The following is a 16,680-nucleotide window of genomic DNA, read 5'->3' on the forward strand; positions in this document are numbered from 1 at the left end:
CCCACACTCTGAGATGTGATGAAGTGGCTGTTATGCTTGTCTTCTTTATCATTGCGCTTAATTTCAGAGTTTTCTATCACGGGGAGTAGTTTGGCACTCTCTTCAGTCTGCATGAGAAAGTATCCTTTATTTCATAGATGTATATTTTATGAGATGGGTAATTATAATTTATGTTTTATTAAGTTGCTTTACCTGCCCCGTCTGTCCTTTTTAATTAGTACTGTTGTCCCCTGTTTTGACTTTTGTGGTTTTGATTATTCATGGATTTGATTTAAAATGGTGTTTTCTCGGAAGCCCTAGGGGCACATCTACACTGACCATTTAATGTAGCTTTGAGCCAAATCTAAGCAGCTAGAAAACATATGCTGCAGCACAAATGAAAAGGTTTAAAGCATATCAAACCAAGTCAGAGGAAAGTCCAAGTTAAATCCTTCAATGCACATCAGCAACTCCTAAATCAAAACTATATGACACAGTGAAAGTGGTTCCAGAGAATGTGAAGCATGGCTCTGGGCAGTGGGAGGCTGACTGATGTCCTGGAAATGTCTTCACTGCTAAATTTTTTGGCCTGTTATCCCTCCAGATCACCTGTGCATAGTCAACTGGAAATGGGGGCGGGGGGGAAATACTGCAGATTCTGGAACGGTTTGAGACCAATTTCCATGGTTAATGTAATCACCATCCTGGCCATCCACAGCAAACCTGGTTCCTGCCAAACTGTTTCCAAACCGACCTAAGTGGATATGCCAGAGGTGTTTTCATATGACTCTATGGTCAACTTCATCCAGTCATACTGGATGACCTAGAGATTTCTCGAGAGACATTGACCATAGAGTCATGCTAGAAGAACCAGGAATTCCTGGAAAAATACCTTCTCCGATTAAAAAATACCAATATATTTAATTGTGGTACCCCTCACCCCAGTGAATGTGGAGAGCAGGCCGTATATTGTTTTACAGTGTTATTGTACTTTATGATTGGTTTTAATTGTGTCATAAATCAGAAGGATAGGACATAAATGTTCATAAATAAATCAGTAATTTGGGACCCAAACAAAAGTTGGAATTTTCACCATTACTAAATGATTTTATAGTCAATATTCACACATGTAAAGAATTTTGAGTTTGAAGCATGCCGTAGGCACATCATGCAGAGAATCTGGCACAGATTTACAGAAAGTGAAAATCTGATTTAATTGCTGCAATTTCTCAGTTACAATGCTTCTTTGTATTCAGTGTCACAAAAAGTCTTAAAACATTTGAAAAGTGGAATGAGTTGAATGGAACTCAAGTTAAACACCATCTGCTTGTCCTCCTTGAGCCTGTTTTTTGTACTTGAAGGGAACCTGCCTTATAGGAGAAAGACATCTGTTTACACCAGGTCTCTTCAGGCTGCAGCCCTTCAGCTCCCATTATTCCTGACCATTGGACAAACAGACTAGGGCTTTTGGGAGTTGGAGGCCCAAGTACCTGGACGGCTGCTGGTTGTGCAGCCCTTGTTTACACTATGTTAGTGGACAATAGATAAATTGTCCAGAAAGTTCTATAGTTCAGATTTTATCATTTTTAGGTCCCCATTGCTTTGTATGGAGCTGAAATATGGGGGGATCAAGATCTGGCATTGGTAGAAGGATTCCAACTTCGTCACTTGAAAATTGGCTTAGATGTGGAGAGATCATCCTTGTCAGCTGCAGTGAGAGCAGAGATGGGAGTACCCCCAATTTCCACAGTAATTCTGAAGAGGCAGATCAATTGGTGGTACAAAATAAGACAAATGCAACCACATAGACTCCCAACCATATGCCTATTAGAGCAAGAAAACCACAAAGAATGGTAATCATGGCTAAGCAGACTCAGCCACACTGTCAGTAAGTTAGGTTTTGCCCCTCTCGAGCTAATAAATTTTGGGGCTAAAGTGTGCTCAATTGTTTACCAAAGAGCCCTTGACACTGCGGCACAAAATGACCTTATGATCATAGTGCAAGCTAGAGCCACTCCATACCTGGCTAAATTTAAATGCAATGTGGGCATGGAAACCTACCTCTATTTTACACTTCCTCTATATATTAGAAAACTTTTTACCCGGGCTAGATTTGAGCAACTTGACATTAAGTCTAAGCTAGGTAGACGTCAGAATATCCCCTATACAAAGAGAACATGTGGGTGCCCCAAAGCAGATGCAGAAGTGGAGGACTCAGAACACTTTTTCTTAAAATGCCTCTATTACAACAGGATTCGATCTTTCTATTTAGAGCCTCTTCTGGAGAACCATACTCATTTAGAGAATAAGGAGAAACTGCACATCCTTCTACAGGGCTCAGATAAAAACTATGTTTTAAAACTGACCCTTTTTATACCTTAAGAGAATAATTAATTTTAATTTTAATCTTTTTATTCTGTATTTGCACAACTACCTAGGAGTGGGTTGGTAGGCTAGTAGGCCGGGATGCGTTGTTTTTACATGGTTTTACTCTTATGTATGGGTAAGTGTGTACGTTTTGTATGTTTCGCATGTTTTGATATAGTCAAAATTGACTAATCAATAAAGAGTTGTTGTTGTTGTCATTTTTAGGAAAGAAAGCAAAATAGCTATTATTGATTTTATATTGCTGATTTGCTTTTTCATCTATACTGAAATTTTCTCATTTGAACCCTAAACATTGCCATGATAGCTTATTGCTGCCATGTTATTGTTTTAGATCCATGAGAGTTTTTTTAACAGCAGGAAGTGAGCCAACAGCTAGGTTACTACCTATTAAGAAAAAAGGTGCATGTATACCTAAAATAGCTCAAGGATGCCTAGAATCACACCACACATACCCCCCTCTGTATCCCCAACAGATGTTTGGAATCATTTGGGAAGGATTTCTGAAGAATTTTTTTCTGATAAAAAATCATGGCCATTCAATAATATGTTGAAGATGTTCAAATAGTGAATTGTTACATTCCAAAGAACAGCCAATTCATCAAATACATTTAGGTTGATTTACTTATAATAGCGAATTTAAAGTCAGTTTATATGTTGTAGGTACCACATGAAGGCCACTGAAAATGCTTCCATGTAAACATGTGTGAAGCATATGGATTTACGCTTATCAGCATGATGCCTTCATATCAGCATTACTTATATCTGATAGAAACATTATTTTGTTTAACCTCTTGCACATGGTTATTGGAACAAAGTATTATTTACAACAGTAGATTTATGATTCTATTATTGCTTTAGGAGAAATGTTGTTGAAGTTGGGAAGACTAAAAGAAGCATCTGAAGTATACAAAGAGCTTATTGATCGGAATGCAGAAAATTGGCATTACTATGAAGGCCTGGAAAAAGCCCTGCAGCCACGTAAGTGGTGCAGTTCTTAACTTCAATCTGCCCTTTTATTGCCTGCTAAAAAATAGTGTACATTTTAGAACTGTAACTTTCGTTGCTGGGAAAGAAGATGTCTTTGTTCATAATTCCAATATTTTTCTGCTTGAATTCTCTGAAGTTAATAACAGAAATCTTGGAACAACCTAGTGTTAACACATTATCTTGCCTTAAAAATACTGCTAATCATTCTGTTGTTTGTTGAAAGCATGTTAATTACTTCTGATGACTCTTTCAATGCGGATTATTTTGTCTTTTTACTGTGAGTAACTAGAAGCGGTTTTGAAACGACTGTCCCTAAGACAAACATATCTTGTCTATGAAATCAGCGTCGCTGCCCCTTGTTTGACCTAACACTTCTCCTTCATGTTCTAAATCTAGTAGCACTTTTAACATGGAAGGCAGCTGGCAAAAACATGAGCTCAGCAAAGAGTGTATAGAAGCTGAAAATAAGCCAAGATCTGTTAGTCTGTTGTTAAAGAGATGCCTTGAATGTTAACAGGATTCAGCTAACTTTTACAGAGTAACTCTGGTAAGCACAGAGTGGCTCATAGGGATTGCACATTTGTGTCATTGTTCTCTCATCTCAGTAGACTTGTAAATTCAGAAGAAAACAATGTTGGGAAGTCATATAAGATTGGAGAATTTGACATTTTAGCAGACTAGAATTAGATAGGCAACTGTTCCCAAAAATGGTATACGTTCCTGCAAGAATGTTTTGCACCTAGTGAGTTTAAACATGCAGGACTTGACAAACGATATCTACTGAGGACTAATGTTTATGTTATGTATGATACAGGAAAGAATTCATAGAGTTATTTGTTATTGAGCAAGTACTGAAACAGGGTTAGATTTTTTATGCTATAGTACTGAAATATTTTGTATCATAGAATTGCTTTTGTTACAAAGTAATGAAAACACAGATGAAGTAGCAAAAACTCTCTTTCATATTGACCTTCCTTGGTTAAACTTTTCATTTAGAAAAGTAGCAGTAGTAACAACAACAACAAATTGTATTTGGGGCAATGTGTACAACATAGATAACATATTAAAATAATTCATATCTATATAATGCCAATTTAAAATTAATAGTTTATAATTTTCCCAAAGAGATAGGTCTTTAATTTTGACTTAAATTCTGATTGCTTGTTTAGCTGTTGAAGCTCTTCTAGCAGGTTATTTCACAATTGGAGCTCTACATCGTCTAATACAGATAGTGGTGAAAGTTTTTAATGTAAATAAAGTCAGATGAAAGAGTGTATGACTCCTTTCATATTACTGTACTGAAATTATTTTAAACTATATAGATACAGAATAATTAGCTTTTAAAATATTACCTACATTGAAACACAATTACTTATATGCCAGTTTCCACAGTTACTAATAATTTTAGTTTAGTCTATTGGATGAATAGAAATCGTGACTTCAAATTATGAAATACTTACTGAATGAAGTACCTGGTTCATTTGCATTTTCAATTATTCACAGTGTAACAAGAGTTAATTCATTTTATGCATGTATTAATCTAGTATTATTTTGTTGTTGTAGTGATCTAAAGAAACATATAACTAGTTCTGTGCATCAATGGAGATTTTGTACTTGTTTATCTCAAACAGCACCTTCTATCCTTCTCCACAAAGCAAATTGCTTTTTAAATTAGGGGAGTTGCAATGTGATGCTATGTTTGAGTTATTTTATGTATGATATTATGTTGTGAATTATTATTCATCAATAGACTCTTTAGAAGAGAGACTTGAAGTATATGACGAAATAAGCAAGCAACACCCAAGAGCAGTTTCACCTAGACGATTGCCTTTAAACTTTGTTACAGGTAACATTACACATTTGTATAAGCTGTCTAGAAAACACTATTATTTATTTTGTAGTCCTTTACTTAAAGATTGTATTTTGACACAGATGAAAAGTGTATTCTGAAATGCTGAAATTCTACATTGTATATGTAACCCTAGCTGAGCAGAGAGGAATCATCACAGAAAAACCAGTCTTGAGATGAAATAGTCTGTGTAGGTGTTTGCACAGCCTCAAATTTGAGTCCCATTGTCAGGGAGCCTGATTGCTGACTAGTTAATATCCCAGCCTCGGTTGGGGGTTCCGTGAGAGTAACAGGATGATCAGGGCATATTACTCCATAACTCAGTCCAGCTAAGTTGGATTATTGCCCCTCTTTCCAGATTTTTTAATTAATCCTCCTTTTGCCTCAAAAAAAAATCCTGCCTCAAAATGGATACAACTCGCCACTTCCAGCACCATAAGTTGCAAAAGTGTGGCCAATTCATTACTAAATTAATTTTAGCTTCAGTCAGTCCAGGAGGTCAATTTTAATCTCCATGAGCTGTGAGTGGTGAATATCATCCAGCCTTAATAGTTCCATTTTGCTTAAAGGAGAATGTCAGGTGGTGAACTACATAGCCTTCTATTGCTGACAAGAAGTAGGCTTGGACTAGGTGATTTTCAGATCTATGATTCTTTTTCATCATGTGGCCTTATCAGATCCTGTGAGAACGTACACAAGTAGGTCAGACCAAATTACCTCTAGGGAATGGTTGATTAGCCAGCATACTCATATATAAGTCTAGAAATTGTTGTGGAGCTGCTTCTAGCTTTTTTGAATAACTGTGTGAGAAAATGATGGTGACAACCATCAGTGTAGGCTCTTTCCCCTCTCCATGGGATGTCCCACTTATCCACTGGTCATATCAAAATCCATAATTTTAGATACAAAAACCAGCACTCTAGTATACATGAGGTTGGCTTATGTGTATATATGTTCCTTGATAGTATTTTTTTTCTAGAAGGTGCATTCATAGTTTTCATCAAATTCTCAAAGAAAACTTTCACCAAATATTGATCAACCACTGAACTTCTTGAAGATATTGATTTGACTCACAAATACCCTAGGATAACAGGACGTTGTATTCTGTACTATGACAATCTAATGAAAAGCCAAAGTGAAATCTGTACAATTTGTACAGGGGAATATTTATCTTAATGCACGATTGGTGCTTTTTATTTATGTAGATAAACACCTAACCTATTCAAGCATAACTAAATAATTTTTGTTTTTAGGTGAAAAATTTAGAGAATTAATGGATAAATTCCTGAGGGTTAACTTCAGTAAAGGCTGTCCACCCTTGTTTACCACATTGAAGTCTCTGTATTATAATAATGAAAAGGTAAAATTCAAATTACTTTCATTGAGTCAGAGAGAGAAATAAATGCTTTTTGTTTCTTTTCAGATTATTTACCTGTTAGGTGTTGCTTCTTCATCTGTCTTGAGTTTCACATATGTGGAATATTCATCAAATGTAGAGAGCAGATTGATAATGCTAAGCATCTAAGTTAGGGAGAGCTGACTTATAAAATGCATTTAGGATGAAGATATAGTTTCATTTATCTATCATAAGCACTTGACATCATCTTGTTTGTTCATATAGATTGCTGCAACCTATAAGTGTGTATATGATTTCAAAATAAATATCTGTATGCAATTTCTACTGGATGCAGATTTTTAAAAAAATCAAACAAGATAGATAAAGCAGGGAAAGATGAAGTAGCATTAGATCTGACAATTTTATATATGATACTAGCTTGGAGACCCAGCAATGCCCAGGTTATTTGAAAAAGCCATTGTTTGTTTTTGGATGTTAGGTATTCTCAGTTTGGTGTGGGTGAACTGGAATTCCCAGAATCATGGGTCAATCCTCCCCAAATCCTGGAAGTATTCAAAGTTGGCCATTTTGGGTTTGCATGCCAAGTTTGGGCCAGATACATAATCATTTGGCTGAGAGGCTCTCTGGATAAGAGTGAACTACAGCACACAGTTTCCAAGGGCAATCACCCCCAAATCCTGCCTGTATTCACAGTTGGCCATGTTGATTCTGTGTGCCAAGTTTGGTCCAGATCTGTCATTGGCTGGGTTTAATGCTCTCTGGATGAGGGTGAACTACAACTCACAGATTCCCAGGGCAATCTTCCCGAAATACCTGTCAGTATTCACAGTTGGTCGTGTTAAGTCTGTGTGCCGAGTTTGGTCCAGATCCTTGTTGGCTGGGTTCAGTGCTCTCTGGATGCAGGTGAACTACAACTCTCAAAATCAAGGTCAATTCCCACAAACCCCTGTAGGATGTTCAATTGGTTCTTTCTGCCAAGTTTGGTCCCAGTCCATTGTCAGTGGGGGTTGCTGTTTCTCTGAATGCTGGTGAACTGTAACTCCCTTTTCCCCAAACTTCTCCAGTATGTTATGTTGGTCATGGGGTTTCTCTGTGCCACTTTTGGTCCCGGTCTATTGTCGGTGGGGGTAACAATTTCTCTGGATGCAGGTGAACTATAACTCCCTTTTCCCCAAACTTCTCCAGAGTGCTCTTTGATTGCAGGTGAACTATACATCTCAGTACCTACAACTCCAGAATGTCCAGGCCAATTCCCCTCAAAACCTACCAGTATTCAAATTTGGGCAGATCGGGTATGCATGCCAAGCTTGATCCAGATCCATCATTGTTTGGGTTCATAGTGCACTCTGGGTATAGGTGAACTACAACTCCTTTAAATCCCTCTATCCTTGCTTTAAAGAAAGTCAAATTAAAATAGGAAAATACAGGATTAATATTGCAAATCTTTCTTAAATCTAAATTGAGCATGCACCCATCTTAACTTGTCCTAATTAACTAAGCATTCCCAATTAAAATTTAAAATAAACAGGATTTTTTTTAATATATTGGTGTTTTAAAATTAACTTGCCAATTGTGTTTTTTTAGGTTTCTACAATTCAAGAGCTTGTTACTGGGTATGAAGCTTCTTTGAAAACCTGTAACTTGTTTAGCCCCTATGGTAGGTTTCAGTGTTTTTATTGGCAATTGAAATTATTTTTTAAATATTTTACTATAGTTGGTATACATTCACATGAATAACCGTTATCTAAGAAGTAAGCATATAAATAATAATCTACTGAATTATTTTTTACAATAACTTACAAAATGTGTGTATTGTTACAGAAAACGGAGAGCGGGAGCCCCCAACTACCTTGCTTTGGGTTCGCTATTTCCTTGCACAGCACTTTGACAAACTTGGGCAGTTCTCATTGGCCTTGGACTACATCAATTCTGCTGTTGCAAGTACACCAACATTAATAGAACTGTTCTATTTGAAAGCAAAAATATACAAGGTAATTATTATGCAGTCTTAATTATACCACATCCAGACTATGCAATTGTGTTTATTTATGAATTAGTAGACTCCTTTTTTGGTGTTTACAGAGTAAATCGAGACTCATTCTGGAATGTACACTTTGAAATCAGCGGGTTTTCATGTTTAATAATATTGGTCATGTTTTTAATATATCACACTGATTTTAGTGGATCTCCTGTAAGAATGACTGTGCTTGAGTCCCAGTGTGGAAGAATATTTGACTTAAAAAAATTAAATGATAAAACTTGTAACATTTACAAACAGCAAAAAGTTGTTGTTACTATTACTACTACCTCTAGTAATCTGCATAAAATCAGAATTAAAAACTACTTTGTGCAGACATGGGCATCTAGCTCAAAATCTTGAGGATTGCAGATTCTGAGGAATTGTTGTTTCAGAGTATTTCAGAAAGTGCAAGTCCAGAGACAAACAAGAAAGCTAGAATCAAGGCAGTTGTTACTAATTGTCTACAGATTTTCAAGAGAACAATACTTATAATGTTTGCTACAGAATATTTTTTGAAAGGGCAGAATACATGCAAGAGTTTTGTTTGCATAGAAGTCACATTAATGCTGCCTGTAGTAAGTATCATTTGCAGAATATAAGTGTGTGTGTGCGTGTCAAGATTGAATACGTTAGGGGGCTTTGAAATTGTGCCCTTTTAAAGTTGTGTAAGCATTGAATTACAAGCAGGTCTTTTGTTGACCAAGACAAAGCCCCAAGACACAATAGGGTCCCCCCCCCCATTATATTTCTATTGCCCTGGTGTTCTTTTAACATGAATGTTTGCATTTGTTTAAAATGTAGAGAAATGTACAACTATTCGGACCAACCCAAAATCATGTGGGAAATGTGTTGGCCTTCCATCCAGTGAACAACCTTTTTGCCAAGTGGAAAGACAAAAGGTAGTAAGGAAAAGGCAAAAAGAAAGCACAATATCTAGGCCAATACATGAGAGGATTAACTAATTTCTTTTCAAGTAAAAAAGGCTTGGCTTTTTCACATTATTTTTAAGACTTGTATTATTTATCACTTATGTGGTACATTGTGAACAGAGAAGTGATCTGAAAGATAGTCTCGATGAACTGGACAAAAGTGAAACATTGTGGATGACTTGGCCAAGCAGGAGAGAACTGGAAGTCGAATATCATGGGTTTTGTGATAGATTAGGAATACTGGCTTTTCAAAAGAAATTTGAGAAGAGATACAGAGCAGAGAAGGAGATAAACCTTTATCATTTAATGCAGTTGAACAGATTACCATTCTGATCTGTTGCAGTGGTGTGGAAGTCTTAGTTTCACATATCTGGCTACACATTGCTGTGGCATTTTGTCATTACTTCTGGGTTGTTATTTATGACAGGGAGTGGTTTATACCAAATTTGCTGCCTTAAATGTTTACACCTATAGGGTTTTTATTTATGTTGGCTTCCTTATATTGTATGAGTGTTTTTAAAAAGTATTTATTCTGGAAGGAGGCTATTTATATGGAAAGAGCTACCTCTGATCTGAATGAGGAATGACTATTCTCCTTGAACCCCAGAAAGTCTCTTACCTTTGTGCCAGGAAGGTATGCTCCTTAGAAGAGCCAAAGATGAGGAAACAAACCACTATTTCTAAAGACAACATTATTGAACAGTGAACAGAAGAATCAGTGAAAAAATTTCTATCAGAGCCAAACCATCCAACTTGTTCAGGAAATAGATGGAGTCATTCCATTTAGGAATTAACCCCTTCATACAACCCAAGAGGCATATTTTTGTTGTTTAATCTAATCTAGACATATTCCCCACAGTGTCCTGAGTTTCAGGCAGTTAAACTTCATTTCAAGTAGCATATTTGTGTTGACACTGTGCAGACAGTCCCAGCTGCTGGCACAACAGCAATTGCCTCGTATCTCTTTTCACCTGCAGAACCAAGATGTGGGACTACAATTATGTCTTCTGGCTAAATCTAGGGGGCAAGAAGATTATCCCATATCAGTAGCAAGAAATAGATACTATCTTGCAGGAAGAGTAGGACTCCTCTATCTGTAGTACAGTAAAATCAAAACACTTCAAAATATACATATACACATCCCTGGTAATAATGAGATAATAGCCAGTTATCGCTTTTATCTATTTCAGAAGCCAGCCTTAGCCTTCTTTCTGTCACACTTTCTCAAGGTTTGTGTTCATCCCACAAAAGTAGAGATAATTCTTCCTGATGAATAGATTGATTCAAGCTAAAAGATCTCAGAAATTCTGGCTTAGAATGGCGACTCTCCAAGATAACCAGGATTGCTCTATACCTGGTAGTCTTTATAAAACACAGTAGAGTTCACATTCAGAATATTTATATTAACCTTGTTCCAATTTTTTTCCGGGTATGTATTTTCTGAGTGTGTATATCACATAGTGGTGCTTAAGATTGGGAATAATTAGTATAATGTTCTTAATGTGTTAGAAAAGGCTAGATTTATATTTTTCCTGCTTTACCGTCAGTCATTGGCAGTTAAATAAAAATAAAATGAAATTACTCTGTTTCATTCAATAGCATGTAGGAAATCTCAAGGAGGCTGCCAAATGGATGGATGAAGCACAGTCACTGGATACAGCAGACAGATTCATCAATTCCAAGTGTGCAAAGTACATGCTTCGAGCAAATATGGTGAAGGATGCAGAAGAAATGTGTTCAAAATTCACAAGGGTAGGAATTTTTTTAAATGTAGGTTGGTTAAAAATTTCTTTTGGCAGTTGCATCTCTCATACTCAAACCCTAGCTTCCAGTTTCCTGGCTTTGTGAAGCTAAAAACAGCCTTTTAAAGGAAAGGGTTTGTTTTAATAATTGCAGTATGATATACTTGAGATACAAGGGTAACAATACATTCAAGAAACCGAGTTGCTGGTGTAAAATACCTGATTTGAAGAGTGATAACATCATAATGGTTTAGTATAATTTAGTTTACATGAACAACAAAGTACAGTTTACAGGTGGAATAAAATCATGGTTAGATTCAGGGGCCTAGCATTGGCATTTTACATTTTGTGGGATTCCTTTTTTTTTGGAATGTAAATAGGAAGCACGAGTCACCTGATTTGAGACTAGGATTAGAGTGAATTGGAAAGGAAGAAATCCTCCCACAAGTCCCAGTCCATGTTGTATATCATATTCTATTACTGAAGATATATACATAGTATACACCATCCATTAGCTTTCCACTGCAACATAGTATCTCTGAAAACACTGGAGTACTAGCAGCATTCTAGTTTTAAAATGAAACAGAACCAGTCAACAGTTGCCAGCATTGGCTTTAATAGGGCAGGAAAACCATATTAATGTTTGAGCAACTGCTTAAAACATCACTGAACTACCGAAGTACTGCCTTCCTTTACATGTCTGAGTAGACTTGGCCAAATGTATTAATCTCCACACATTTTAATCAGTTTTACCTGTAGTTATTTTTGTCAGATAACATTGAACTTTAGCACAGTTGTAGAACTCAATTTATCGATCACTGATGCCAAGTTTTATTTTCATGCTTTTGAATGGAAAGATTGTCCTCCCTGCAGAACCTGTCCTTAATCACTATCCTTCTCTTACAGTGAATCTGATCCGTGTGCTCTATCTGTCCAAATAGAAAATGCCCACAGTCATAACTTCTCACTTAACTAAATAGAATAATTAGACATTAAAGAAGACCTTCTTCTAAAAAAGGAATAAATGTAGATAATTTAAAATTACCCAGAAATCAGTTATTATTTAAAGAGAACTTGTCCAGATCTGTATCTATATGTGAATGAATGAGGAGCAGTTAGATGCATTACTAGTTTATGCAATACATTTTTAATGTGATTATTTCAGGAAGGGACATCTGCAATGGAGAATCTTAATGAGATGCAGTGTATGTGGTTCCAGACAGAATGTGCTTTAGCTTTTCAGAGATTAGGAAAATACGGCGATGCCTTGAAAAAGTGCCATGAAGTGGAGAGGGTAAGTAGGTAAACAAATTGCTTTTTCCTGATTACTATATACAGGTCTTATTAACCAATTCTCTGAACTTCCTGTTTAAAGATGTCAAACCACTTTGTTAAGTCACTGTTTCCAAATGAACCTTTGGCTTACTATAAAATTACATTTTTAATATTTCATCACAATGTAAGTAAACAGGTTTTTATTTCGTGTCAAAAGCATTGCACAACAAACAAGTCCAAAAGTGATAAAATAAAGGAATCACAAACAGCTAAATAGTTTTAGACCAAAAGCGGGCAACAGCGACTGCATTGTCCGTACCTTTAAACAACTCCTTCTTCATACATGAGGCAGGGCATTGTGGGCAAGCATACATATGCGGAGTTGTTTGTTCAGCTCCACAGTCACACAAGATGGAGGATTCTTCCAGGTAGTGCATCTTGCCAGGTTGTCTTGATCTGCCCACTCCACTTCTGAGTCTGTTTAGGGACTTCCAAGTTGCCCATTCTTGGTTTGCCCCTGGAGGAAGACCCTCATGGGGGGCCATCCAGTTGGGATTGCCTGGTTTAGCTGCCCAGAGGGACACCCTTGCTGCTGCTGGAGGAACATCAAGAGGAGTGGTTCTCATGAAGCTTTTCCTTGATTTGAGTCTGGTGGGAGGAGGCTGATAGTTATGCAATGGGTGGCTTTCACAATGTTCGACCTTATTTCTCTCACCGCTAGCAGCAATTTCCCATCGCATGTCAGGAGGGGCAATGCCAGCTAACTTGTAGAGTTTATCAACAAGTGTAGGTTTAAGGCATCCTGTGATTATTCTGCATGTTTCGTTCAGTGCTATGTCCACCTGCTTCGCATGGGCAGACTTGTGCCAGACAGGACAGGCGTACTCTGCAGTTCAGTAAGACAAGGCCAGGGCTGATGTTCTTATTACTTGCGGGTCTGCACCCCATGCGCTGCCAGTAAGTTTCCGCAGGATGTTGTTGCATGCAGCTACTTTGTGCTTGGTGTTCATGCAGTGTTTCCTATATGTTAGTGTTCGATCTAAGGTGACACCAAGGGATTTAAGATGGAAACAGTGTTCGAGCTCTTGGCCTTCCCAAGTAACTTTCAGTTTCCTGTTGGCTTCACAGTTACGTAGGTGGAAAGCACACACTTGTGTCTTGGCAGGGTTAGGCTTCAGGTGGTTCTCTTTGTAGTAGCTGGAGAGATCTTTCAAGGCATTAGTGAGTAAACATGTTCCTTATAATTGACAACAACGCAGTAACTCTAGCCCAGTCAACTGTTAGCAAGAGGGCCAGTTTGAGTAATTCATGAAGAGTGATGTTTCAGATTAACTTTCTGCTTAATAGAATTTCTTGAAGTTACAGAACTAATAATTATTTTGATCTTTCAAATGGTCCAAACAGGTTTATTTGTTTTAAGTGTTTTTGCTAGATTTTCAAAAAGATGCAACTTCAAAACCCCACCCCACAACCTCCCGCCACCCCTGTAGCCCCACCCATTCAAAAATATAAATAAAAACATTAAAATGCAGTTGTTTTTGCCCCCCTCAAACTGATGTTTCTATCAAAATGTTACATTTTACTTCTCATTTAGTTGTTTTAACTTCTGCTAAATATGAACAAATGTAGTTGAAATTGCTACTATATCGACAAGTGATATTAATACAAAAATGTAATTATTTTCTAATACTTATTTTAAATAAGGACACAAGCCTTTTCTCAGTAGCTCTCTGCTGAGTCCTCTGTATCTTTGTACTGTATTTACAGTGTATCAGTAAGAAGGAATCTACGCATTATTCAGTTCCACAAATTTCTCCAATGAGTTTGTATTTTTGAGTATGGATTCTGTCAGTCAAAATGCAGCAAGAATCTTCTGGTTGTCAATTTTTTCCTTATAATATCCATGTTATAATTATACCTAATTCAATATATTTTACATTACAGTTTTTGAATCTTTATCTAAATGACAAGAAATAAACTGCACCATGGAAAATGATGTCCTTTTTGTCTTGTTTAAGCACTTTTTTGAGATAACAGATGATCAATTTGACTTCCATACTTATTGCATGAGAAAGATGACGCTACGTGCCTATGTTGACCTCTTGAGACTGGAAGATGTTCTCAGGAAACATGCCTTCTACTTCAAGGCTGCTTGGTCAGCAATTGAGATCTACTTGAAGCTACATGATAATCCATTAGCCAATGAAAGCAAAGAACAAGAAGTAAATTCAGGTATTTAAGCACTAATAAAGTAAGCTTGAGTATATGATTTTTTTTCAGAAAAGTTTATTTTTAAAAACCCTTTTATTGTGGGACTTTAAACACCTTAATTTTTTCCTCATTATAATTCCTTGTTCAGAGATAAAACTGGCAGTAAATATGTGGGGAAAAAACTTTTAGGGAGAGGGAAATGCTAGTTCCAGGGACTATGAAGTGCCCTTCTTCAGATGTGCAGCATGCAGTGATGTCAAACTTGAGGCCCTCCATGTGTTTGGGACTTCAGCTCCCAGACTTTCTGGACATTTGACAAGCTGGCTATGGCCTTTGGGAATTGGAGCCTAAACATCTGGAGGGTCACAGGTTTCACACCTCTATCTACAGTATCTGCCATCTCCTTGGAAGGAGTTGGAGGCAACAAACAGTTCAATGGTTTTAGATTTCAATATTTCTTCACTGCTGTCTCCTAGGTATTGATACTGATAAAAAACAGTTTGCCACAACCTTTTAAACTTATAAGGTTTATTATGCTTTTTTAACATCTTACATTATCATCTTCTGTAGTTATCTAGTAAAAAAGAAGTTTCTATGATGTTAAAAATCCCATTTCTTATCTAATCTGAAACAGAAGGATAAAAAAGCAGGTGTAGAGTGAATTAAAGCAAAGAAGATAGAAAAGTTAAGAAACAGAAAAGAGAAACCCCTAACACTTCCTTCCTTATCTCTGCTGTCTTCTTCACAATTGAAAATCTATCTTTTTGCCGTATATCTTCTTCTTTATAATAGATTAACTTTTCAGGACCCCTTGAATACCATTGGGTATCCCATTATTCTTGTCACTAACTTCTCTTTTTTATTTTCGTGTTATTCCTACATCTTTGTAGTACTGACTTGTTCTTAGTGATGTCAAAAACCCAATGTTTTATTTTCTTCTCTTCTTTTAAAAAACCAATAAAAGGCTGCCAATCTTCTTTAAATTTGCGAGGGTCTGGTGATTGCACAAGCATTGTCAATTTGTCCATCTCCGCCATCGGGTCCTTCCTTGGAAATTATCTCAGAAATCATTATGTCTGCCTGAAGTTCTTCAAGTGCCCATCTGTGCAATTACACAATTGAGCCTTTTGTTTCTCTGAAGATCCTACTGTCCCTGTGACTTCACTTTCATTTTTTAAACTGTTGTCTTGGTTGGAGGTTGAATTGAGTGGGGAAGGAGGAAAATTATCTGATGAGCATGTGATGAGAAGCTGGGGGCAGACAAGGCTCACCAAAAATACTCTAGAGCACAACTTGTGGCCCTCTAGGTGTTTTGGACTTCAGCTTTCCTGGCCATTGCACAAGCAGCTAGGGTTTCTTGGAGATGGGGGCCCAAACACCTGGAAGTCCACACATTGTGCTCCACTGCTTTGGTGTTTCTAAATTACACATATCTGCACATATAACTGCTGCTGATGCCTAACTCTCATTGTATACAATGTCATACTAAAATGGCATCCCTTATAAAAATGGCAAAATCAAAGTGTGCTTCTTGGAATTTTTTTGGGAAGGGGGAATACTTTTAAACCGTGGCTATAAACGACCAATTGCATACTGGAGTACAGTAGAGTCTCACTTATCCAAGCCTCGCTTATCCAAGCCTCTGGATTATCCAAGCCATTTTTGTAGTCAATGTTTTTAATATATCGTGATATTTTGGTGCTAAATTTGTAAATACAGTAATTACAACATAACATTACTGCGCATTGAACTGCTTTTTCTGTCAGATTTGTTGTAAAACATGATGTTTTGGTGCTTAATTTGTAAAATCATAACCTAATTTGATGTTTAATAGGCTTTTCCTTAATCCCTCCTTATTATCCAAGATATTCGCTTATCCAGGCTTCTGCCGGCCCGTTTAGCTTGGATAAGTGAGACTCTACTGTACTTCTACTTACTTGTTT

General features: G+C 36.9%; 1 protein-coding gene across 1 annotated transcript in view; it reads left to right on the forward strand.

The window, feature by feature from the left end:
- naa16 (N-alpha-acetyltransferase 16, NatA auxiliary subunit) overlaps positions 1–16,680 on the forward strand; it is a 40,526-nt gene that overhangs the window by 18,169 nt on the left and 5,677 nt on the right. Inside the window, exons 7-14 of the mRNA XM_003218630.4 lie at positions 3,226–3,345; positions 5,105–5,200; positions 6,457–6,563; positions 8,145–8,217; positions 8,382–8,551; positions 11,109–11,261; positions 12,417–12,545; positions 14,545–14,758. Coding sequence (XP_003218678.2) covers positions 3,226–3,345; positions 5,105–5,200; positions 6,457–6,563; positions 8,145–8,217; positions 8,382–8,551; positions 11,109–11,261; positions 12,417–12,545; positions 14,545–14,758 — 1,062 coding nt within the window. The remainder of the gene's footprint in view (positions 1–3,225; positions 3,346–5,104; positions 5,201–6,456; positions 6,564–8,144; positions 8,218–8,381; positions 8,552–11,108; positions 11,262–12,416; positions 12,546–14,544; positions 14,759–16,680) is intronic.

Source organism: Anolis carolinensis, chromosome 3 (genome assembly GCF_035594765.1).
Source record: "Anolis carolinensis isolate JA03-04 chromosome 3, rAnoCar3.1.pri, whole genome shotgun sequence".
Classification (NCBI taxonomy): domain Eukaryota; kingdom Metazoa; phylum Chordata; class Lepidosauria; order Squamata; family Dactyloidae; genus Anolis; species Anolis carolinensis.